Here is a 26,169-nt window from a genome sequence, read left to right as displayed (position 1 = left end):
GGAGTGATGGGATCCACTCGATGATCAAGCGATTGTTTTTTATTGAGGAAGCCACAGATTTTTACTCTTAGAAAATACATAGTTGACCTATGGTAGATTAACTACAACCGTAATAAGAGTGCATAACTTTTAATGGCACAGCTATTGAAATTTTAGAGGGAAAAAAAAAAAAACAAAAAAACATACAACTGAAAATAAAAAAAAAATCTTACCAATAAAATTTGAATCAGGAACTACTGAGGAAATATTTAATTACTTCCCTTTGCTATGTTTTTATTTAAAGTTTTGTTATTGTACAACATTCTCATTATTAATTTCTTCCAAAGTTAAAGTGAGTAGTGGAACAATATCCATTTTGCAATATATAGATGTATATTTCTCTTAACGTATTTGTTTAGCGCCACCTATTGGCCAAGTGGATAATTAAAGATAAAAAAAGGTTACTTTGGTGTAACTCAAATTTCAAGTTTGAATTATGGACCAACAGAGCACAATGAAAGATTGTCATATGAGCACTTTTATTTTGTTCAATGATTTTAGCTTTCTATAGTTTCATGTCTTCTATGTTATTATTGCAGTTGTAGCAGTCATGGCCGGTGACACGGTGATTAAGCACACCCAAAAAAAAAAAAAAAAAAAAAAAGCACACCCTCTTTGGCAGAGAGATCACTTGGGTTCAAATCCCAGCTCCACTATTACAAGCTCTGAACCCTGAGGAAGTTCCTTAATCTCTCAGTTTCCTTTTCTACAAAATGGAAACATAGTTGTGAGCATTAAAATAAATATATGTATAAATATACATACACATGTATACATACATGTGTAGGTCATATACATAATTTTATATATACCTTAATTTATATTATATATGTTATATATTTTTTAAAATCTTTAGAATAGTGCTTGGCACAAAAATAAATGTTTACTACTGTTATTAACAAAAATAAAATTAATCATTGATATTTGTTGGGTGCTTACCAGGTGCTCAAGCTGATAGCTTTGTACACCTGACATAATAAGCACTGAAGGAGTTATTCTTGTGTTAAAATAAATAATGTGGTTCAGGGAATTCATGAATTTGTTATTAGCAGAGCCGGAATGTGGGGCCAGCAACTTCTTACTCCAAATCACATGTATTGAACCATTACCCTATATTTCCTGTTTGGGCATATGCTATCAATTATCTTTTATGTCTCTTTTCAATAATAATAACAAGCTGGTTTATTTTTAGATATAGCACCAAAATAACTAGAAGCCAGAATACATTAAAAATTTCATTCTAATTCTTGTTATGAATTTTTAAATGACTTAAACATAATATACATGATGAAAATGTCATTTACTTATGCTATTAATTCCATGACACATTTATTTAATATTGAATTACTAGAAAAGAAGCAAAAGCAGGACCTTTAAGAGTACTATTTCAAATTATTTTTCTGAATGTATTTTTGCCATCAGTGTTATCAATTCACTGTTACTATCTTTAAAATGAGATTATTACAGAGACCTAAATCCTGGGCTTCCTATAAAGATTCAACATGTTTCCTCTAAAAGTTCAAAAGTTTGGGGCACCTGAGTGGCTCATTGGGCTCAAGTCATGATCTCAGGTTGTGGGATCGAGCCCCACATCAGGCTCACTGCTCAGCAGAGAGCCTGCTTCTCCTTCTACTTCTGCCTCTTTTCTTGCTTCTGTGTTCACTCTCTCAGTCACTCTATCTCTCAAATAAATATATAAATAAAATCTTAAAAAATAAAAGCTGAGAAATTCAAAAACAAATCTTTTGATGTATTTTACGATTACCACAACTTTTAGCACTTTGGATTTGCGATTAGAATCAAAGTATTGCTTTGTAATCTTTCAAAATATAAAATACTTCCAGGTGAACTGAATGCCTTAGTAGATCAGTATCTAGAAAGTTAAAAAGTAGCAGCAAAGTTTTGTGTTTTTTTAAATTAGAATAAAATTCTCTAAAACTATCACCAGGATTCTAAAGAGCTCTCTGTACCAATAAGGTAAAATGTATTAGTGCGCTCCTTCTGGTGGCTGATGCAGAAATTGCATTTAACATCCATGACTTGAAAGACACGGAAAAATACCTTTGAACCTTCCAGAGTTTCATACTTTCTGGAGAATTGCTTGGTCATCATCGTTATCACAAACACAATCAATTGTGAGAAGAAATGGTGATTTTTCTATGGTCAGGGTTTAAGGAAACATGCCAAGAAGTTCAGATGCTGCGGTTGATCTGAAGGTCTGTAAATACCATCTTCTAGCCCCAAATCCCCACCTCTGAAAGAAAGAGAACACTGGAAATGAGACACACCAAGTAAAACGGCTTCCTCCATAACTCTTATTCCTGTCTCTGTGGGAGAGAACGAGAGAGAACATAATGTAGGGGCTCAGGTTTGAAAAGAGTATGTGTGTCAATACCTGTTCAAAAGAAGGTTATAAGCAAATGTTTAAGTTCATTCGTTCGTTTCAAAAGAAATTCTCACTATTGCTCCTATTAAATCTAACTCCTTTCTTCCAAAACAACAAAAGCATTTCTACTGTTCTATTAAGTTTAAAAGTTCAAATAACATGTGTTGAGATGTTTATATTTGGGTGAAGAGCAAGCAAAGCCAAGTGAAACCCTCTGTGCATCATTATCTTATTAAGTTTGAGGCAGAGGATGTACATAGCTTACCGTTGAAGAAAGCGTAACTGTAAGATCCCAATACAGTATCGTAAAAGCAACAGAGAACCTCTTAGATAATGGGATAGCTCTGTATCCGGGGTATTATCCCCCAGTTTTATTTTTTAAATGAGTAATTCAACAAATGTTTCCATTTTGCTACAGGTCATGTGCATCTTGGAAGCCTTTGGACATGCCAAGACGACACTTAATGATCTGTCCAGTTGCTTCATAAAGTATTTTGAACTACAGTTCTGCGAGAGGAAAAAACACTTAACTGGAGGTAGGTGTAAAATTAACAAAGGCAGGAGCTACCACGAGAGGGCAGCAGAACATCAAGCATGGGACCAACGAAGACCCTGGGAAATCAGTGGTGTGGTGTGTGTGTGTGCGTGTGTGTCTGAAGGTGCACACCTGAGATGTCAGGTTATGACTTCTACAATTACCGTGAACTGAAAAATATTCAGAAATGTGAGGTGAACCTTTAAAAAATGATTATTGAATAAACTACATACTATGGAACCAACCAAAAATAGCTGAAATGAATGATGATGGTTGAACATAGAGATGACTCACATGCTCGGTTACGATAAATTATAACTTGAGTATATATTTCCTTCATACAACACACATCGATCTATTTTAAATAAAACAATCTATGTTTTTGAAACAATTGCATTAAAACAAATCAAAACATCAAAATAACCACCCAGCTAAAGCTAAACAGAACTATTTCTTTTCTGGTTTAAATTTTTAATGTGTATTTTATGAAAAGCCGTTATTTAAAATTCAGCTAATTTAGGGGCGTCTGGATGTTTGGTTGAGAGTCTGACTCAGGTCATGATCTCAGGGTCCTGAGATTGAGCTGTGAGGTGGGCTCTGTGTTTAGCAGGGAATCTCCTGGAGACCCTCTCGCCTTCTCCCTCTGTGCCTCCCCTCACTCATGCTCATTCCATCTTTCTCATTCTAAAATAAGTTTTTTTTAAAAAAATTAGTTTTTAAAAAAAAACTAATTTAAAATTCACCTGGGATTTTACATCTTTCTCATCAAAGCAGATTATCCATGCAAATTAATAGTCTGAATAGAATTGTAGATGGGGTGCCTAATGCACTTGGAGGAATCAAGTATCCTAGAAACTGTAATGACAGCTGTTAGGACACAATCACTAAGTGTAATGATTTTAGAAAGAGATCAATCTCATTTGATGCTTTCCAGTACCCTTCAGGAAACAAAAGTTACATTTGACCATGATTTAGGAAGAAAAAGCTTGTATTTTGCAGTAAATGTTTGTCAAAATCCATTATTACTAAATGAAATTGGGCAAGAAAAATGGATAGGAGGAGTCAGAGAAGATAATTTTAGATGTTGAAGTTAGCAGCTTAAATTCTGCAAAAGGAAAGTTATGTTTTTAAAATCCATGACTAAGAGCTTTATTTGAGGGTCCACTGTGTTAGGAAGACTTCAGAAGGAGGGACGTCTGGGTGGGTCAGGGTTTGAGTGTCTGCCTTCAGCTCAGGTCATGATCCTGGGGTCCTGGGATCGAGTCCCACATTGGGCTCCCTGCATGGAGCCTGCTTCTCCCTCTGCCTGTGTCTCTGCCTCTCTCTGTGCGTCTCTCATGAATAAATAAATAAAATCTTAAAAGAAAAAAAAAGGAAGACATCAGAGGAGAATGGTCTTGAGCCTCCAAGTCTGGTTTCCAGGTCTTGGTCAGTGAGAATGTCCCTCCAAGTGAAGGACATAGCCTGACCTCTTCAACTCAGAGCACTTGACGAGGGGTGGCTGACCATGGAGGCTGGAGGTGGAGGAGGTCCTCAGTGCGGGGTACTGTGGCCCCTGCCCCTCCAGGGTGGGGGTCCCAGACAAGCCCTCTCAGCCCATTGGGTGACCTGTTAAAAACATAGGCCTGCTGAATGGGACTCTGTGTTGACTAAGATACCCAGTGACTCATGTGATTGCCAAAGTTGGAGAAGCCCTGTTCCAGGTTGAGTAGAGCCGGCCGCTGTTTCCTGCATGCGTGGCTTAGAGGACAAACTGCTTGTCCAGACATCACTTGCATGACTGTTTCCTGGATTCGATGTTCCCGTTTCCAAGACGAAGACACAACAACGGGCTTCTGCAGGTCTTATCCAGGACTGATTTTGTTCCCTTTTCTGCTGGGTGGAATTTAGCACGTCCTCTTCAAGAATGTTCGTTTAGAAAGTCATCGTGTACGTGTCTGCGGCAGAACGGGGTCACACTGCTGTTAAGGGGACATCCCAGGTAGCGAGCGCACAGCCCCGGGAGGCCCCAGCAGCATCACATCCAGGGCCGCTGCCGGAGTACCGTCCCCCACCCCCTGCCACGGTCCGGTGTAGATCCTCAGGGGGACCCCGGGACCCTCCCCAACCCAAAGGACCCCTGGCCAGCGCAGGAGCCTTGTGTGGAAACGCCCCTGGGTGCAGTGGTGACTGGGTGTGCTCTCCCCTGGCAAAGCAGCAGGCTGGGAGTCCGGGGAGGCGGGTGCCCCGCTTCTCTCCACCCCCTCCCCACTTTGTTTTTCCACTCATCCTCTCCTCCTCATTAGCATCCTGGATTCCTTTCCTATCACTCAATCTTATTGGTTTGCTCTGTTCTTATTTATTTATTTATTTATTTATTTATTTATTTATTTATGATAGTCACAGAGAGAGAGAGAGGCAGAGACACAGGCAGAGGGAGAAGCAGGCTCCATGCACCGGGAGCCTGACGTGGGATTCGATCCCGGGTCCCCAGGATCACGCCCTGGGCCAAAGGCAGGCGCTAAACCGCTGCGCCACCCAGGGATCCCGGTTTGCTCTGTTCTTTTAAAAATCTGGCAAAGTGATTTTGTGGTGGTTCTATATTCTTTTTCTAATTTTAAGAGCAAAACACACATTACTACACACACAGGACCAGTTGAGGCTACACTCCTAGGGACTGGGAAGCCTGAAGGGTCCGCCGGGAGTTCAGCTCTCTTTCCTGTGGGGAAGGGGAGAGGTGAGCGGTGTGTGCAGAGAATGTGGATCAGGAGACAGAACATTCTAGCGCCATGCCTTTGGGAGTGCTTGTGGAAGACACGCAAGACCCAGAAAAGCAGAAATGTCAAGGGAAACATGGCAAGTGCCTTCAGATATTCGCTACCACGTGGAAAGGGGCCCGAGAACAAAGCTCTGAGTGCCAGCTCTGCAGTTGGTAGATGTTCCAGAGAGGAAGTATGTTCCTGACACAAGGCCTTCCCACTGACCTACTGGTGAGGCCCTGTGCCCCTCTCCCCAGGCCGGGTGCGCTCCTGCAGGGGGAAGGCGCAGACCCCTCGGACACTGCAGACAGCCTCCACAGGGCCTTTTGCAAGGTTGATGTAGAGAAGCTACTTAATGCTCCGCATTCTCCAGCTCCGCACATGAAGCACCTGCTGCCTGATGACCAGTATTTCGATGCCCAGTGGAGTAATGGGTGGCACGTATTGTCCCCTGGTGCCTGCCAGCCTAGAGGGAAGATTCCATATGGGAAATCTATAGAGTGTATAAGCATGCAAGACCCCCTCTAAGAAAACAGTACAAACTCGGTGGCTTGGAACAGAAGTCTGGGGTCAGCAGGACGGGGCTGTCTTGGTTGTCTCTGGGAGAGAGTCCTCCCTGGCCCCTTCCAGCCTCTAGCAGGTGCTGCCTGTCCTTGGTGGTTGTTGGCTCGCAGCTTTAGCATTTGGGTCTCTGTCTCCTTATCACAGGTGCTCTCCCTGTGACCCCCTCCTCTTCTTATAAACACCAGTCACATTGGAGTAGGACCTATCCTGCTCCAGTATGACTTCATCTTTTCTAAAAAAACAAAACAAAACTATGCTATGTTTTATCTGACACTTGCATGTTCATACTGTTGTGTTAAGAGTTAGCTCAAAAGTACATTGGACCAGGTCCTGCCCTGTAAGGCTTGCAAGATAGTCAAGGAGCTACGACTTGTCCGGTTCTCTTCCCCGACTAGAGTGTGAATCACAGTCTGGCATAACGTCTGGCAGAGTCGACATTCAGTAAACAGCAAGTGAATAAATGAACAAAGGGCCAGTTGAGCCTATGGAAGTCACTCTAACCGAGGGTAAGAAATAGTGAGAACCGTAAAGGAAGAGCGGAATCCAGAGCCCATGCAACTGGTGTCACCACACTGAGCTTAGGCTCAGCTCTGACCTTGATCAAACCACGTGGACTCTCAAAAGTGTATTTGTAGAATACAAAGCTTAGACCACAGAGAGCAGGGAGGATGGGTAAATGAATGAAGAAGGATGTGCAGGTAGTGGGGGGACTAAGCCAATCTAGAAGCATTCGCCCTATGGCATGACCACATCTTAACGTGAGGACATCTGCAGGTACCTTGCTTTCAAGCACAGTCACATCCCCAGGTCCTGGGATCAGGACTCGGGCATACCGTTCGTGGGACACAGTAGAATAAGGGGGGTCTGTTGTATTGTCTTAACTTCTCAAACTAATTTTTAGTATTAGGACCTCATCGTGACCCCCCAAACAAAACGCGCCAAGCACTTGAAGAGGCTACAAGCCGGTATGACACCTTTGAATAATCTCATCTGTTATCCAGGTTCCTTTTCTGAAAGAAAAACAGAAGAGATATATTCATTTAAACTACTTCACACAAATTTTAAAGAGAGCTGAGTTATTCAAATGGGTCCCCTGGAAAAAGGCTTCTGAATTTTAAATGTTCACTAAAATAGTAAACCAAACTTGAGAAAGATTATTGCACCTCAAACTAGGTCAAATAAATGTAGGTTACAGGTTGATTTTGTACTTCGTGGTAATCTAGTTTCCCTTAAATCATCAACATTTCTAAAATAGTGGTGATGGGTTTTCTTGGACAGGGAGTATTCTCTTACTCATTTTAAGGTTGATAGATGTTACATGTTTCCTTTTTGGATACTATTGCTCAAACTTTTATAACTTAATGGCAGCTCTCTAATCTCGGATGTGGCCACAAATTATAAGAGAAAATGTGAGGCCCAGTTTTACAAAACACCGGCTGTAAAAAAGTAGAGAGCGTTTGTTATTTTGAAGAAAATGTAATTAGTAAGTCATATTCTAGTCTAACTTTCAGCCCAATATTTCCCCCCAATTACTTATTTAATAATATAATTATTTTGGATTCCCTGGTATATATGCCAGCACTCTCAGGACACAGTGACGTCTAAGACATCTTAGCATCGCCCCATAGGTAAGTTTATAGTGTAAAAATAGGAAAACTGTGCCAGTGATGATGTTTTCACTTGTCCAGTACCTTTCCCTTGGGACTTCGGGGTAATTTGCAGGTATCAGTAGCTGAATCCCTAATGATTCATATTTTCATCTAAGAGTGTAGAGAGGTTTTCAGGGTATGAAGTTCAAGTGCACTAATGGAATTAATGGCTGGGAGTCATACTGAATGTCATATTCCCAGTTCTTTTCCCCAGATCACATCTGGTCTTTTTAAGGTTCTTTAAAGTATAAAGTTGCCCTTCATTTTAGAGTATGTGCAACGTTTTGACATACAATTGAGTGTCCTTTTGGTCTTTTCCCCAGTGGACCATTTTATTGTTTCTAAATCTTCAAAAATATGCGATACAGACCTCCGCAGTCCTTGGAACTACAGATCACCATATCACAAAGCATTCTTCAGCAAGCCTGCTTGGTGCAGCGCAAAGGGACTCCCAGGCTGGACCTCCGTGTGGCCACTGGGCCAATGTCCCTTACCTGCTTTTCCCAACTAGAAAATTAGACACCAGACCATGCTCCCTTGTATGTGCCTTTCAGCATTGTTGTTGGAGAGAAGCTACTTTTGTGGTTGAACATGTCTCCAGTTTACAGTGGAGGCTATGAATGGTTTGCTGTAGCTGCCCCTCGCCCTGGAAAGGGCAGGGCAGAGCTGAGAGGGTGGTTGGGAGCCAGTGGTATGCGCACCGCCACCCACCCCTGCCCTCAGCTCAGCCAGTGGGCTGGGCACATACTCCCACTGCAGGCGTCCCAGCGAAGCGCAGGTCGCAGTCCCAGACCTCACTGGGCAAGTAGACATTCACAACTGAGCGTTCCACCTACCCAGCGTCAACCTACCTGCCTACCAGATACTTTGTCAGGTGATGATATTGTCTCCTCTTCTGGGATGCTGACGATTGAAGAGGATGCTGATCAGTAAACAGTGATTGAAAGACTTTTAGAAGTTCACCACATCCCAGGAAACACATCCCAAGGTTTTAATGCTTTTCCTGCTTGATTGTGGGATTGTTCCACTCATAATAATAACAAAATGAGCTGTGGTTTTGGAAAGTATCAGACTGTCTAATATGAGGACTATTAATTAGCTTAATTTTAGCTTTTTTTTTAAAAAAGAGGCTGCTCTCTTGAAGTCTTCGCAAACTAAAGGCTACTTCTCTTTTCAGAAATTTTTGACATATATTCAAAGGAAGTCAAAATCTTTTTCTGTTATGATTCATTTGACATAAGCTTTAACATATTTCTAATGCTTACTTGTGCAAGGCTCACATAAATTAACATTTTCTTTACAATATATTGTTCGGTTTCACTTTGATGTACTTTAGCTCCCCTTGAAGTCTATTTCTTCCCATTTTTGCCAATCGTTCCAACCCATGTCCCCTGTCCTGTCCTTGATAATTTATATCTCAGCGTAAACCAATATGACTCTTTGCATATTGTGATGCATCCCGTCTCTCCCAGGACTCACCAGTCTGTGGGCTCACATGAGTCACTGCAAGAGAAGCCAGATATGCTGCCTCATTCCTTCCTCACCCCATTTCTGACACCTGCCTCAGTATTCCTGGACATCTCTCTGGACCTGATGCTCCCTCCCAGTGGTCTTACTTCCTAGAGTCCTTGGGTGGTTCAACAGTCAGAACTTCCTCTGGTTCAATGAGCTGTGGAAAGCCCTTGTGCTCTGGCATCCAGGGCACTGGAGGCCCCCTTTGAGGTTCTGTGTTCTCATGTTCTCTGAATTTCGCCTTGTTTGGAACACCCTTCCCTCCAAAAGACATAAACTGAGCCCACTTTGTGGTCTTCAGACTAGTTTTTCTTTTCTAAGTCATTGCCTCATTTATATGCATAAATGTTAATTAAGAAGAGAGCACACCTTGTAGCTCAGTAGAAGTGGAAATCAGCCATTGCTGTCAGGCTATGATTATACCTCAATTATTCCCCTCTCAATCCACATAGTCCTTCACCGGCCACATCAAACTGTCAAGCCCAGGACCAGCTCCCTGTTCCTTCAGACTGTAGCCCACAAAGCCACTGTACCCATATCCTCCCCAACCTCCATTTCACCCCATCCGACCTGGTCCATGTTCCCCAGCCTCATTGGACATTTTAAGTTCCTTGGTTGCCTGAGGCCACAGCTTAGTTTTTCCTCTTGGCTGCCTGAGGGAGGCTTGTCTTTTCTCCTGGAATGGACAGGCTGCTCTCACTCTACTGGTTTCATTTCAAGTCACTTCTTCAGAGAAACCCCCTTTTCTTCCCCAACCCGCTCTTTCTAATGTGATCCCTGGATCCCAGCTCTGTTCACTCCAGATCTGTCTCCTTCCTTATTTTTTTTTCCACAGCACTTATCAAAATCTGAAAGTGTCCTTTTCATGATTTGTCTGGTCAGTTGCTGTTTGTGTCTTCTATTAGGATATAAAACTGTTGGTAGTGCAGATCCGGTCTGCCCGGTGTAGAGTGGGCACTCATTAAGTATTCGTTGGACTGAGTCATCTCAGGAGTGGATGTAAAGCATTAATAAAATGAGGCAGCATTCTTCATTTCAGGGAGGAAATTATGACATGAATTCATGCATATCAACAGAGTACATATTAGTGGGAGTTTAAATAGATAAGGAAAGCTATCAACATTTAACTCTGGATATATATATATATATATATATATATTTTTTAACTAGAGCCAATTCCTCTTCATAATGACAATTTCTGTGTGGTAAGAATAGACCAGTTTGATACCTCCTTAGTGGCTACTCTGTCCCGTGGGACTTGGTAGAATGGCAATGTGTGGAAGTGTCTGGAGAGGGAGTTGGGCGCAGAACCCACATGTGGGAGGTGAAGAATACTTGGCTCCTGCATTACCTGTGCCCTGAAGACACTCACATATATTTTAAGCAGAAACTGAAATCTACTCACAATCAGAAATGTCTCCCAAGGCTTCATTATCTACTTGGGCAACTTATCCTCACAGTTAAAGCAAATGGGGTGAAAAATCTGTGAGGGCCTTTGCTTGTGACTTCTTAAAGACAAACCAGAAGACCGTCTTCATCTTCATTGTTAACATCATCAATTATCCTTGGTATTGTACTCTCAATTGGCCATTCTTTTAGAAGTTTCAGAGTGCTATAATTGATCTTATTTCCTTTAAGGAGCAGCATCTTTTATTGCCCAAAAGCCAGTTGAATTTCAACATGAAAAGGCCTACAGTAGAATTTAAATGAGGCAAACATCTGAAAAGCTCCAGCACAGAGCCTGGTACACTGCAGGTGCCTTCAAGGCAGTCCCTTCCCCTTGGAGGCCACAGGAAACCTGGGACCTTTGTATCTCTTCATCCTCACGTTAGTATGGGGACAGCGAAGTTAGGAGGAATGTGGAAATTGACAGTGTCAGATTCAGGACCAGGAGCCACACGTAGGCTCCTAGTTGAGGCACCCATCCTCATACCATCCCTTGAGTTAATTCGGAATAATGAAGTCAAAAGAAATGCATAAGGGTGAAAGAGAGAATATCTGGATATATAAATTAATTTGGCAATGTGTGCTTTTGGTGACTGCTAATTGAAGACATGATGGGGCTCTTTGGGAAGAGATCCTAACTGGTCATGATTTATAACTAGAAGGGGGGTGGGGCATGGTGATAGTGAGCGCTAGAAAGTTTCTGGAAATCAGTGGGAAGGGCAGTGAGGGCAGGTATTTGTCTATCTTGAAGATAAAGAAATTCATTTCCCCCATTTTTTATAACTGAATAAAAATTAATATAGCTCTATAAAATACTTACATGCAAATTATGTCATATATAAACTGCAAGCTTGTATGTTTTTACGGTGCCAAAACTTTCTGAGAAACATATTTGTATGTAGATTTCTGGAAAGATAGAGGATCACGGGTATATTTCTAGTCAGCAATATTGCTGAAATAAAACATCTTTTAAAACATATAGGTCTTGAGAAGTCAAAAAATCAGTTAGCAAGAAGTTTCTTTCTCCATGTGGACATTTACATGAATGAGTCAAAACTCCTTAACTCCATACCTATCATTTTCTTTCCTTTATTTCAATGTCATTTCAGATGCAACAAAATGGCTGGCATTTTCTCTATTTGGAAGAATATTAGAGTCTCACAGAAATTTGAGCTTTTGGTTGTTTTGTGTTTACTTCTAGCTAAAAGCTCCTTTAAGATTTTTTTTTTTTCAAAATCCTACTGATCAGAATCCTGCTAACCCACAGCAATTTTATTCACTGCGGGAGATGAGCTAACTGGGATGATTACTAATTACACTGTTTTTGAATTTAGATTAAAGGTATTGAAGTCACTCTATGATGTGGAATTTGATTAGTTTTGAATGCTGCTCTAAATGAAGCTAGTATATTGGCTGGGACAAATAGGTCTCGGGTCAGCCTTTACTCTGAGTACAGAAGCATGATGGTCAGGAGACAGTTGTTCAGCTCTCCGTTCCCTCTCAGTATTTCTGTAGTTGATGACTAAAAAATAATGGGAAGGAACAACTATGGCAGTTTATTTCTTATGCAATTTTAGAAACATCCTCTTGAGCATGGGTAATATTATTAATACTACATGGAAAATGTTTTCAGCAAATAATTTGCTTAAGAAAAAAATAAGAGAGGAAAGAAAGTGTAGCAATTAAGACTTCTCCTTGAAATTATCACCTGATTTAATACTCAAGGAGAGATGGGGAAAAAACTACACTACCCCATTCTAATTTTAGCATCACCTTTGGGCAACTAATTAAAGGGATATTTTGAAAGAACCTATCTTTATGCACTTAGAACAACTTTTCTAAAAAGTTTCTAATAAGACAACTTTCCTTAATAGGGAGTATTAATTTGAGGGTTTTGGTTTTTTTGTTTTTTGTTTTTCACTGATAATCATTATGACAGGCTGAATTGACCACTTAATGAATTTTGCCAGAGGGAAAGCATGTATTAGTGGTTCCATTTGTTCAAGTAGATTTGCTATATAAAACCAAAACTAGGGGACCTCACATTTTTGCTTTTGGAGGCAGGACTCTAGAATAATTATCAGCAGACTCATTACACAAGATGATGTTCCTAGTTCAGATATAGGATATAATTACATCCATTTGACTTCTTAAGAACTGCTGCCTTTTAATTAAAAAAGAAATCACTGACCATAGATCCTTACTTTAGAGTGGGAAACTACAGTAATTCACAGTTACATTTGAAATTAAATTCCTTAATTGTTGACTGGCTATTCATAATGATAAGAATAAACTCAAGGACATGTTTTGTGTCAGATTATATTTGTGCACAAAAGATCCATGTTGGGTCATGAACAAGGTAAGAATGTCCCCTCTCACCACTTATTTTCAATATTGTACTGGAAGTCCTAGCTAATGCAGTAGGCAAGAAAAAAAATATATGTATATATACAGATTGAGATGAAAGAAATAAAACTATCTTTGTTCATAGATGACATGATTATCTCTGTAGAAATTTGGAAAGAATCAAGAACAAAAATCTCCTGAACTAGTAAGCCAACAAGGTTGCAGGATATATGGTTAATATACAAAAGTCAATTGCCTTCCTATATGTCAACAATGAACTATTGGGATTTGACATTAAAAACACAATATTATTTCTACTACCACCAAAAAATTAAGTACTTAGGTATAAATCTAACAAAATATTTACAGTATCTTTATGAGGAAAACTACAAAACCCTGATTAAAAATCAAAGAAGGTCTGGGACGCCTGGGTAGCTCAGCAGTTGAACTTCTGCCTTCAGTTCAGGGCATTATCCTGGTCCAGGGATCGAGTCCCACATCAGGCTCCCTGTGAGGAGCCTGCTTCTTCCTCCTCTGTCTATGTCTCTGCCTCTCTTTGTGTATCTCATGAATAAATAAATAAACAAATCTTTTAAAAAATCAAAGAAGATATAAATAGATGGAGAGATATTCAATGTTCATGGATAGGAAGGCTTAATATCATTAAGATACCAGTTTTTCCCAATTTGATCTATAAATTCAACACAATTGTAATAGAAATCCCAGCAGGCTATTTTGCATATTGACATAAAATTTATATAGAGAGTTTAAAAAGATCCAGAATAGCCAATGCAACATTTAAAATGAAAAACAAAGTTGGAAGACTGGTGCTACCCAACTTCAAGAAGTACTCTAAAGCTTCAGTAATCAAGACAGTGTGGTATTGGTGAAAGAAGAGACAAATAGATCAAAGGAACAGAATGGAGAGCCCAGAAATAGATCCACAAAAATGTACTTAATGGGATCTTTAACAAAGGAATAAGGCAATTTAGTAGAGAAATTGATAGTCATTTCAACAAATTATGCTAAAACAGCAGGGCATCCACATACAAAAAAAAAAAAAACTAAAAATGGACTGTAAATGTAAAAACAAAACTATAAAACTCTTTAAAAGATACTATAAGATAAATTGTTACATGACCTTGTATTTGGCAATGACTTCTTGATATAACACTAAAAACACAATTCATGAAAAAAATAATTGATAAGCTGAACTTCATTAAAGTTAAAAAATGACCATTCTGTGAAAGGCACTGTTGAGAGAATGAAATGATGAGCCACAGATAAGCAAAAAATATTGGCTAAAAACACATCTAATAAAGGACTGATGCAACGAACTCTTAGTACTCAGCAATAGGAAAACAATCTAATTTTAAAAATGGTCAAAATATCCAGACACCTCACCAAGGAAGATACATGAATGGAAAATAAGCATATGAAAAGACGCTCCACATTATAGGTCATCTCGGATACATGAACTAAAACAAAAATGAAATACCCCTGCAAACTTATTAGAATGTCTAAAATTCAAAACACTGACAATACTAACTACTGGCAAGGATGTGGACCAACAGGAACTCTGATTAATTGCTTTGTGGGGATGCAAAATGGTATAGCCACTTCGGAAGACAGTTTGGTGGTATTTCACAAAGCTAAACATAGTCTTACCATACGATCCAGGAATCACAGTCCGTGATATTTACCCAACTGAGTTGAAAACTTATGTCCACACATAATGTGGATACAAATGTTTATAGCAGCTTTATTCATAATTGCAGAAACTGTAAGCAACCACAATGTCCTTGAATAGGTGAAGGGTAAATAAGCTGTAGTCCACTCATATGATGGATTATTATTCACTCATATAGGAAATGAGCTATCAAGCCATGAAAAGAAAAAGAAGTACCTTAAATATGTATTCTTGAATTAAACTGAAATATTACAATCTGAACAGTTTAAATGCTGTATGATTCTAACTATACAACATCTAGGAAAGGTAAATCTATAGAGACAGTAAAAAGAACAGTAGGTGTCAGGGGTTAGGGAAGGAGGAAGGTATGGAGTGTGGGTTTTTTAGGGCAGTGAAACAATTCTGTATGTCACTACACTGGCAGATACATGGTATTATGAATTTCTTAAAATCCAAAAAGTATACAACACAAAGAGCAAATACCAACATAAATTTGTAGACTTTGGTTAATAATGAAGTATCTATATTGGCTCATCAATTTTAGCAAATTTATGACACTAATGCAGGATGTTAATGAAGGGGAAGCCATGTGTTGGGAGGAGGGAGGGTATGGTGAAACTCTCAGGATTTTCTGCTTAGTTTTTCTGGAAAGCTAAAAACTGCTCTCAAAAAAAAAAATCTACGGATGTTTTTCAAAAGCTCTGTATTTATTTGAAAATAGCTTCATTATCATCTCTTGCAATTAATGAGTTTGTGTAAATTTATGGGAACAAAATTAGTAATGCTATTTAACAAGATCACTTTTTTTTTCTTAACCAGCCAGAATTTATACATATATGCTCGAGAAATCCAGACTTATTTCACAACCTCTTGGCCAGAGCAATTTTCTCATTTTCTACTTGCTGATGGATGGGTTATCTGCTGAAGAAAAATATGGACTTCACCTTAGTAATTTATATGCCCACCGGTAAGTGACTGCATATTTTCTATATAGTAATTCTGTCTTCGAGTTGTGATGACATTTAAGCAGTCTTAAATTTTCTTATTTTTCAGAGAAGTGGTAAGTCAAGGAGAGTAATTGGGTGCTGTTAGGTTACAGCCTTCTGTGTAACAGGATTGTAACAGTTTATTGAATGTGTATGGATCTGTGTGTCTGTATTAACATGTTTCTATTTTCCTACTTTTCAGATCAGATTTTAAAAATTAGTGTGCATATAAACTTTTATATTCCTTTGGGTGTTTTGGATATAACATTAGTTATGCATTCCTAATCTGTGGTAGTCTTTTGAAATAATGGGAGATGTTATTTGGCAATCATTATTCATTAGTAACAGATGAAATTGCATAATGGCTGAAGAAGACAAACAATACACATAAACCAAAGAGCTGGTTTTCTGCACGGGGGCCAGAAAGCATCTGTTAAAATGCAGGTGCATTGGTCATAGGATGGGATGGAGGTGAGAGAGTTATAAAGGCAACAAGCTGAGGAATGTCTTCACGTTGTGTGCATTTCCAACAACTATCTGATGTCTCCCCATCCCCATGAAGACTGGTCCAGATTTGGGTCAGGGTGAGAAGGAAACAGTGAGGAGAGGAAGCCCCATTCAGGAGAGAAGAAGATGAAAGGAGGGAGCAAGAGGTTGCTGGGCATGCTGAGCCAAGCTCACTAGTAAATCCCTGGCAGGGCAGAGGCGCTGGTCTCAGGAAGATGCGGATTTATTTCAGATACCTGTTAACACCTGATTTGTAGTTTATTGGGTGTTTGTTGTTGGATCCAAGAAGAAAGGTGTGTGTTTTCATAATTTTTGAGAAATCTTGTGAGAAGAGTTAAACAGCACTTGGAGAGGAAGGGTGCGTCCTGAAGACCAGTCTTGCTGGTTGAGGCAAGTCTATGGGTAGAGGAGTCTATGGGGCATCTCTCTTCATTGAGATGCCAATGTGAGAGATGAGGGGTTTTGGGGGAGGGGCGATGGGGTCTCAAGGACGCAGAGCTCCTGAAATGGGTTGAAAAGGCATTGGGACAACCTCCATGGTGGCCATTGCTGAGAAGTGTTACTGACAGTGGGACATGGGGCCAGATGAAGAGAATGAAATGATCAAATCCTGATTTACCTGGACATTATTAACCCCTCATTCAATTTATCTGAAGATACCCGGAAGTACAGGGGCAATGTGTCTCATTGAGTGGGAGGAAACTAGTCAAGCAGTTAAGAAAGGCCTTCTCAAAATTGTGTTTTATTTGAAGTGAAAGGCTTTGGGGTTTACTGTGCTCCCAAACAACAGGGATTCCAAAAAGAAAGAAAACACTAGTCCTGGAGCATGGGAGCTCAGGTAAAAGAGATAAAAAACTAGGGCACTAGAAAAGTTTTTTAAACCAAATTCCCTCGTTTCATAAAGGAGGAACTCAAACCCAGAACCATAAAGAGGCTGAAGTCATTTAACAGCAGTGCCAAAAACCCATTCCCAGGTTTTAGCCTTTGTTTTGCCACGTTGAACATGTCCAGTGGGAAACATTGTCCCTGGGAAGAAAAGCATCACATTGGAAAGCAGGGGTCAGGTGTTCAGGAGTAGGTGGGAGAGAGGAAAGTCTTTTTTTTTTTTTTTTTTTGGAAAGTCTTAACAGGCTTCTGTGTTTAGAATCTTGCTTACAAATAAAAACTCAACATTTATAGCAGATAATTGGTTCGGGGAGGTGGGGGTTGCCTGTGTATATTTGCATGCGTGCACTTGGCATTTCAGACATACAGCCACTGATGAGTAAAGGACCATAATCTCATCTACTGTTCAAAGAAACAATTTAACTTCTGGGTCTGAGGTTTGGACTGTCTCTCCAAATGTGTGAGCGTGGGAGCAGAAAACAAGCTTTTCTTTATTGAGGTCCAGTTCCAGCATTCATCCCTCTTTGCTAAAGAGAGTTTGGAATCACTCAGGCTATTTAGAAAGTCACAGTCAGGGGTTGCTTTGTGAGAAGCTCCAACAGGAAAGAACTCAGCAAAATCATGAATCATTCAATTCCCTTGAACAAAGAGGTTATTTTATTAAAATGTATTATAAATATCTAATGGGAACAAAACAACATTCCTCAATAAAAATACACACCACAACCCCAGATTCATAAAAATATCAGTTGGAACATTTGTACAATGAGAATTCTGCAGACATAATGTTCTTTAATAATAAAATAAGCTGTTTTGCAAGTTACAGTGCATGATATATCACACTATTTTTGTGGTTTGTTCTGTGTGGGTCTTCTCACTTTTGCAGCGCTGGCAGGACTTGAGGAGTTCATATTTGTCTGATGTATGATTTGGGGTTAGGGTGTAATCTTTATTTGTCTTAACGACCATAATTTTTGAAATTGGCTTGTTTGCAGTCGGCAGTGTAAATCTTAACTTGCTAACTTTCTGACTTTCACAACTCCGTGTCCCTTCCAAAGTTCCTCCTGAAAATCAGCACTTGATTCACGTGGGAAAAGTCACTGTAGCATGTGAAGAGTACTGTTACTACCCTCACATCTACTCATCTGATCTTCTTTAAAAAGGTGTCAAAGTACCTATTAAATAGACAATCTGAATATGCCTTTGCTTTTGCAGTCAATGCTCATTCCACAGTGCAGCTCCTATTGAAATGTTGATGAAGTATGTTGAATCTTAAGGTAAATACTATAAAGAATTGCAAGTCTGCTTCCTCCAAGTGCACCTTGTCTCCTCTTCATTAATAACAACTCATTACCTGCATGAAACAGGAAATACGCCTGTAACAGTAACTGGGAGCTGGAGACATATTCAGATTTAATATCTGTTCTTATATAATTGAACTCCAAAGAGAAGGAAACATTGTCGGAGCTGATACTTTATAATTAAAGCTACAAAAGTGGTTTTTTTTTTTAAACTTTGACTCTGTTTTTGGAACTCAAAGTTTTCAAAGCCTCACATAAAAATTTATGGAGGTTTATTTCAGTGTTAAATGCACCTAAAAATACTTTCCTGCTTACAAAATTGGAAGGATACCTAGAACAAGCAGATAGCACTCTTGCTTAACTATGGAATATAAATGGTACAGATGTGAGTTCCTATAGCTGAACTGCATGGAAACAATATTTGTAACACTTTGCATAAGGGTCTTTCTATACAGACTGTTAAAACAACAACTATGATGACAAGGAAAAGTCTAATATTTTAAGCAATGGAAATAGAGATTGCATTTATCAAGAATTCCCACTAGATGGCGAACTCTCCACAGAGTCAGGACAAAAACACCTCAAGGTTTCTTTTTTATTTATGGTTCTTCCCATGATTTATTTCTTCTTTTTCCTGGCTGTTTGTTTTTCAAGTTCTATTTCAGATTCCTTTGTACGGAATAAATATAGGTCTGTGTTCGTGAGAATTGAGCTTTAATGAAAGTTAGAAATAGTCATTAATTGCTGATCTTCAACCCCTTTTTATGGGTTTAATCCCAAAACAGATGGGCTCTGAAATGCAAAGAAGTTATTCCTAATCTTCCTCCCTACTGATGAGCCAGGGAAATGATTGTGATGCTGCATAGTAACATTTTCAGAAAAGGTCAGATTTTGAATTATAAGCTGAAAGCAAGCAATCGTTTTCTCAGAGCGCGTGACCTGCTTCTAACCTTGTGTGTTAGTGGAAGGAAACTCTGACTCATCAAGTATTTGAACTTGTGATTGCTGCCTGGGAGTACACCTGTCACAGTAGACGCTGTGGCAATTAACTCTCAGTACAAGTCCATTTTTTTTTTTTTTTTTGCTAAGGATTTATTATGCACATTTACCTTCATTTGAGAAAGTCTCTCATAATTAAAAAATAGCTGAGGGTAAATGTAAATATTATTTGAGGATGACTCTTGTTGGTTTTGTGATATAATAAAAGATTTATGTGGCCACATAGTTTAGGAAGCAAATTTTGAAAGTGCTTCCCAGACAAAGTTTCAAGATAAGAGGAACCAAAATTGATTTCTACTGGAATCTATTATTAGTTATCTAAATAATCATCACAATAAAATGTGTACACCGTAAGGAGCAGCACCCGTCATATTCTAGACCTTGTCCTACTGTCATCCCCCGTCTCTGAATCCTCAGCTATAAGTGAGCAGAGGGTACATGACCACATCTACGCTGAATGGAACAGGGCCTGAAGACAGAGAGGTTGACCAGGAGCCAGATAGTAACCCAAGTCTTACTCACTCTTGGCCTTAATTCTGTACTGTGTCCTCAGCAAAGCTACCTATAAACTGGCAACCACTGCCTTCGCAACTTTGTGTCAAGGACATTTTTAAGGAAAATGAAAGTGAAAGCACAGTGTTTGTGTACATTTTTAAAATTTGAAATTAGTTAAGCAAAACTAACTTAGGATATTGTGGAGGTTGTCACCTCTGCCATAAAAAGCAATTCTGGGTTACTTCTTTATCAAGTAGCATAATTAAAATTTTAAGCCACAAGAGATTGTATTATCCTAGCTGAAGGTTATAATATTGAAAATATAGAAAGGGTGGGGTCACTTCTGTAAATGGGCAGGTAAGTTTCACTTGTGGAAGCCAACAGCAAGGAGTCAACATCAGGGCTTTCTTACTTCTTTTTGCTCTTGAGTGATGTGTCCCCAGAAGAGGGAGAGGGAGAAAAAAACCCACTCGGACACCAGGCACTTTAGTTAGTCTGCAGAACCCTGTAGGAGAATTAAGAGTATTCTAAATTGTGTTTATAATAAGTCTGAAGCACAGATATGTAGCTTAATCAATGATATTTAGCGAGTAAGTCTAGTAAATGAAAAAGCAAATTCCAAACCCAAGTATGTGTGGCCTCAAATTTTCTGTTCATTAGAACTCTTTGATTGCAAATGTCAGATACCTAACACTAACACATTTAAGAAAGAAAAGAAAGAAGGAAGGAAAGAAAGGAAAGAAAGGAAAGAAAGAAAGAAAGAAAGAAAGAAAGAAAGAAAGAAAGAAAAAGGTAAGAATAGAGAAAAAAGAAAAATAAAGAGGTTTGTGGGGACCATATAACTAACTGGAAAAGAAAGAAGTGGTGCTGGCTACAGGCATCACTAGATCCTAGAGCTCACATCTGCCTCTGTCACTCTGCCTCTCTCATTCTCTCTCTTTCTCTCTCTCATCTGTCTAACTTCACATGTTTTTGAACATGTTGAGGAATGTGACACACACAGCCCTAATCTTCCACATTTTAGGAGCCCTGGAGTGGAAGTAGAAGTTCTCTTTCCTCTCTCCAAGAGGCCACCTTGGCAGGCCGACCCAGGTCCCTGAGTCCAGGGGAAGAGTGGAGGATAGGAGATGTTTAGCCACAGAAGCAGACAGGGGAGTTGGGCATGAATAACACATAGCCACATGGAGCCTGTTCCTTCCACTCCATCACGCTCTGGCTGCCAGGCTGATCCCCCACCACCCACAAGAGGGTCAGCCCCCGTGTCAGGACACAGCTGTCAGGAATCCTGGGCAGCAGGTGCAGCTCTGCTCCTGCTGAGTGACTGTGGTGCAGCTTACTCTGTGGACTTTCTAACTGGCTGGGCCAAATAGCTACCCATCTACAGGACCATTAATAATGTAGACATATCTCAGGAAGCCTACAAATAAAAGTTGTAAGGGCTTTCCAGATAATTTCCGTTTGATGTATGTTTACCCCCAAAATATTTTTGGGGATTAAAGGTTAAAACAACACTATGATGGGCGCCTTGATGGCTCAGGTGATTGAACATCTTACTCTTGGTTTCCACTCAGGTCATGATCTCAGGGTCTTGGGATCAAGCCTCATGTTGGGCTCTGGGCTCAGTGTGAAGTCTGCTTGAGATTCTCTCTCTCCCTCCCGCTCTGCCCCTCCCCTCTCTCATGCGTGCACACACACTCTCTCAAATAAAATAAATAATTAAAATATTTAAAAATACATTATGATCCATCCAATCTGCAATATTATTAGCTTGTATGTAAGAATTTTGACCTCTGAATATACCTCAAAAATTCAGACTTCTACTTTAAGTCATTGATGTTTGTTATATGGTGACATCTATTGTTTTTGTTGGTGGTAGTCTTTTGATACTTCCAAAACTAACCAAAGCCATCATGATTGAACACTCTTCATGGATTTTCCTATTTGTCTATTCATGGTGATAATTATGGAAAGTTGTTTTTGATTTTTCCATGTTGCAGAAAGGGTACCTGAGAGCTGTGGTTACTTGGTTAACCAGCATGGAGTAGATGTGATATTTGGACTCTAATCTCAATTCTCAATTACTCGTATAAATAGTTTTGAAATTACTCCATAGTGTGAATCGGTTTGCATCACAGATAACTTTTAGTGCCTCAACTACTACTTCAGAAAATCATTTGCTGAATTCAACTTTGTAATTCTTTTTAATTCTTCAAAAATTTTTTTAAAGATTTTACTTATTCATGAGAGACAGAGAAAGACAGGCAGAGAGACATAGACAGAGGGGGAAGCAGGCCCCTTGCAGGCAGCCTGATGTGGGACTCAATCCCTGGACCTGGGAATCACTCTCTGAGCCAAAGGTAGATGCTCAACTGCTGAACCACCCAGGCATCCCTTTATCAACTTTTTGACAATAATAGCATTGTCAAAATTTTGAGGGTGCATTAACACATACAAATAAACATGCGTACATATATGTACAGGCACATAAAGATCAACAGGAAACTACCTTTAAGACTATATTAAATGTTCCACTGACAATGAGTGCCAGGCACTGTGCTCAGTAATTACTTTTATTATTTAATTCTTTTAGCAATTCTGTGGTATAGATACTAATATTGCTCCTGTTTAATAGATGAGCACCCTGAGATCTACAGGATATGTAACCTCCCAGGGTTGTGCAGGAAGGAAATAAACGAACAGTGATTTCAAATCCGGCAGGCTGTCTCCAGAACCCAAGTGCTCAGCCACTTTCCACTGATTTTTGTCCTTTAGGGAAGAGTGATTTAGCCAACCTTAGAGCTTAGAAACTGACATGCTGTTCTGAGACATAACATTAATACCATTGTCTGTACCCTCACTATTTGAAGAAGACAGATGAAAATATTTTACACTCTTCAGAGTTTTGTTTTTGTTCCTTGAAATTCCAGTTTGATTGTGTTCACTTTCCCAGTTGCCAATGCAAAAAGAAGATATCCTGATCCCCAGATATTCTCACAGTTTTGTTCTTTATTTGATTTTATTTATTTAATTTTGAGACAGATAGAGATAGATAGATAGATAGATAGATAGATAGATAGATAGATAGAGGGAGCACCTGGGAGTGGGGAGAAGGCAGAGAGAGAGAATCTCAAGCAGGCACTATGCCCAGTGCAGAGCCTGATGCAGGACTCAATCTCATGATCCTTGAGATCATGACCTGAGCTGAAATCAAGAGTTGGGGGCTTAACTGAATGAGCCACCCAGGCGCCCAACATCCTTGTTCTTTAAATGCAACACCCAGTGCTGACCATTTTGGTGTCCTCTCTCTCTCTCTCCTCTCTCTCTCTCTCTCTCTCTCTCTTCCCTGGCCAGGTCTGGCCTACTCCCATCCTTTCTGCACAGATTCTTATTTGCCTGCCTCTTCAATCTCCCTCTTTACATTCATGTCAGATTAATACTTGGTAAATTCCAATTTAACTATGAAACCTCCTAGCTCAGAAATATTTCATAAATATTGCTTTTCTGTCATATCAAATAAAGTCTTTTTGATGATACAAGGAAACAGAGCTGGTGAGGCCGTAGGGAATTTGAAGGAAGAACATTGTTAACATGTTCTTTGAGATTCTCTCTATTCTTGTCTCAGACTGCCGCAGAGTGGAGTTGAGTATCAGTCAAGGGAAAATGTAGTTTTATGCTGAGTGAAGAAATAAGCTCAGTTGACATTAGATGATTAGTCACCATGTTTATCTTTCAGTTATGAAAAAGGAAATCCACTCTTGTATTATGAGAGTTAAACGCTCTGAGTCTTACTTTCCTAGTCAGTAAAATAGATGTAAAAATTTGTAGTATAGACCTTCAATTGATTCTTCACAGTTCTCAAATACAAACTGTTCTGAAAACCAAAAATCTATTTATGACTCATGTGCTGATGAAGAGACTAACATGACCTGAACTCATCTGAAGCAAAATCTAAATGTGAATTGATAGGAATGTATTTATGAGCCTTATATATTTCTCACTTATTGAGAAGGTTCGTATTGTTTTTCCCAGAATTAAAATAGTTGATGAAAACATATTGTCAACCTCACTGGGAATATAAACAATCTATTGACTTACAAAAGAACAAATATTCTGGATAACAGAACGTGTTTGTCTCCAAAAGTTCAGGATAGTGTTTGGGCTTGTGTCCATCGAGTTTGTGTAGGTTTGAAACCATGGCGGTAATTATGTTTCTCACCAAGGTGAAGACTCAAACTTACCTCAGGACTGCAAGGCAAGAGCTCACTGAAGATCACATCCACATCTGTCTCTGTGTCTGACAGCAGGGTCCCTTCCACTTTCAAGAGCTGCCTTCCTTCTCCATCTCTCTCATCTCTGTCTCTCCATTTACGATTATTTCCCCCTCATACATAAAAATTATTTTGTTGCATTCTAAGTTATGAAGAACTCTATCAAGATGGTAGATGGGCACGGCTTTAGAGGACCATCCCTCCACCAGTGGTGGCAATGTCATCTGTCAATGGAGGTGTGACTCTGCACACTCAAGGAGCTTGTGGAGAAAGAGCCACAGGGCATGCTCAAGGGTTGGCTTGGTGACTCCTCATTATTTTGGAGGGACTCATTCACAGTTTCATGTGAGGGAGAGTTTATCTCCTTCTTTTCAAAACCTGCTCATGTGACAGTAGCAAACAGCATCCCGTGCTCAGGTGTGACCTGAATCCCATCCACCCTATATGTCAGGCTAATGTAATAGGGGTCATTTCTTTTGCCCCCGGCCCTACTTGTCAGTCTCATCCACTGTTGACACCTGGCAGTGCCATATTGGCCTTCCTCTGGGTCAGAGAGAGGTGGAGTGACCATCTCCTGTGACAAGTGAGCCATCCCTACCATCCCAGCCCATGCTTGCTCCAGCCTGGCTTTATCCCCTTCCTGAGTCAGTGACCACACTACATGAAAATATCTCTTGTCCATGCTTTCCATGTGCTGTCTCTCCCATGGGCTTCCAATTTCCTTTGGTAGTTTGCAGGAAGCACTGGGCAGTCACAGCACGGTGGAAGACGCGATGCTGTTTCTCGTCTGGTGCGGAGAACCACGCTGCCGCAATCAGTGCACACGAACAGCTGTTGGCAGAATCACATGCCTCTGAGGTCCAGTCCTGTTCTTGCTGACATTTAGGGCGATTGTGGCCTCGGAGTGGGGTGACTGAGTTTTGTACTTTGTAATTATTCAGTGGTAAAGGCGTGTGAGCTGCTGAAAGCCGGACACTTCTCAGCTGAAAGCACCCAGTTTCTTTTTTTTTTTTTTTAATTTTTATTTATTTATGATAGTCACACAGAGAGAGAGAGAGGCAGAGACACAGGCAGAGGGAGAAGCAGGCTCCATGCACCCGGAGCCTGACATGGGATTCGATCCTGGGTCTCCAGGATCGCGCCCTGGGCCAAAGGCAGGCGCCAAACCGCTGCGCCACCCAGGGGTCCCAAGCACCCAGTTTCTATCGGACCCACTTCTCCCTGCTTAGGTGCTTTGGGAAAATCGTACAACCTGCCCGTGCTTCCCCTCGCTCTTCTGTGCAGCAAGGCCAGCATCCAGCTGTCATGCGTGTGGTCCATAGAGGCTGCCACTGGACCCATAGAGAAGGGCCAGCCCTCCCAAATGGGGTGCAAGGATCAGCTGCATTGTTACTGTTACGATTGAAGGTTCTTTTCCACTGAAGCCGGGTATGAATAACTGCTGTGATCATTGTGATGCAAGAGATTATGAGTTTGCCTTAGAGCTTTAGCTCACGTGGAAGAACTGGACTCTTGGGGAGTCTTCTCCCCGTGTGTGTGTGTGTGTGTGTGTGTGTGTGTGTGTGTGTGTTACCCGATGCAGCTTCACCCAAGGATGTTCCTGAATTTCTGTCATGTGACAAGTCTGGACTTTGATTGTCATATAGCTAAGAGTTCATTTGGGGAAATTTAGTGGGATCTTTTGATGACAATCAGCACAGTCTTTTGAAGAAGCGAAGGTGACAGAGAGCAGGTGTGGAGAGGAGGGGGGCTGGTGTTCCAGCCAGCGACAAGCGGCGTGGAGTGGGGGTTGGCTGCAGTGGCTGGCGGCTCCGCTGTCCTCC

The 26,169-nt window shown here is 40.2% G+C and overlaps 1 protein-coding gene across 2 annotated transcripts in view; it reads left to right on the top strand.

Moving 5' to 3' along the window:
- Positions 1–26,169, top strand: part of MYO16 (myosin XVI) — a 594,113-nt gene that overhangs the window by 317,704 nt on the left and 250,240 nt on the right. For both annotated transcript variants that reach the window (XM_077854971.1, XM_077854970.1), the window contains exons 15-16: positions 2,844–2,961; positions 15,725–15,872. In XM_077854971.1, the coding sequence (XP_077711097.1) occupies positions 2,844–2,961; positions 15,725–15,872 (266 nt within the window). The remainder of the gene's footprint in view (positions 1–2,843; positions 2,962–15,724; positions 15,873–26,169) is intronic.

The sequence above is a fragment of the Canis aureus genome, chromosome 17, assembly GCF_053574225.1.
Source record: "Canis aureus isolate CA01 chromosome 17, VMU_Caureus_v.1.0, whole genome shotgun sequence".
Taxonomy (NCBI): Eukaryota; Metazoa; Chordata; class Mammalia; order Carnivora; family Canidae; genus Canis; species Canis aureus.
Note: the sequence above shows the minus strand (reverse complement) of the source record. Positions and strands in the feature narration are given on the sequence as shown.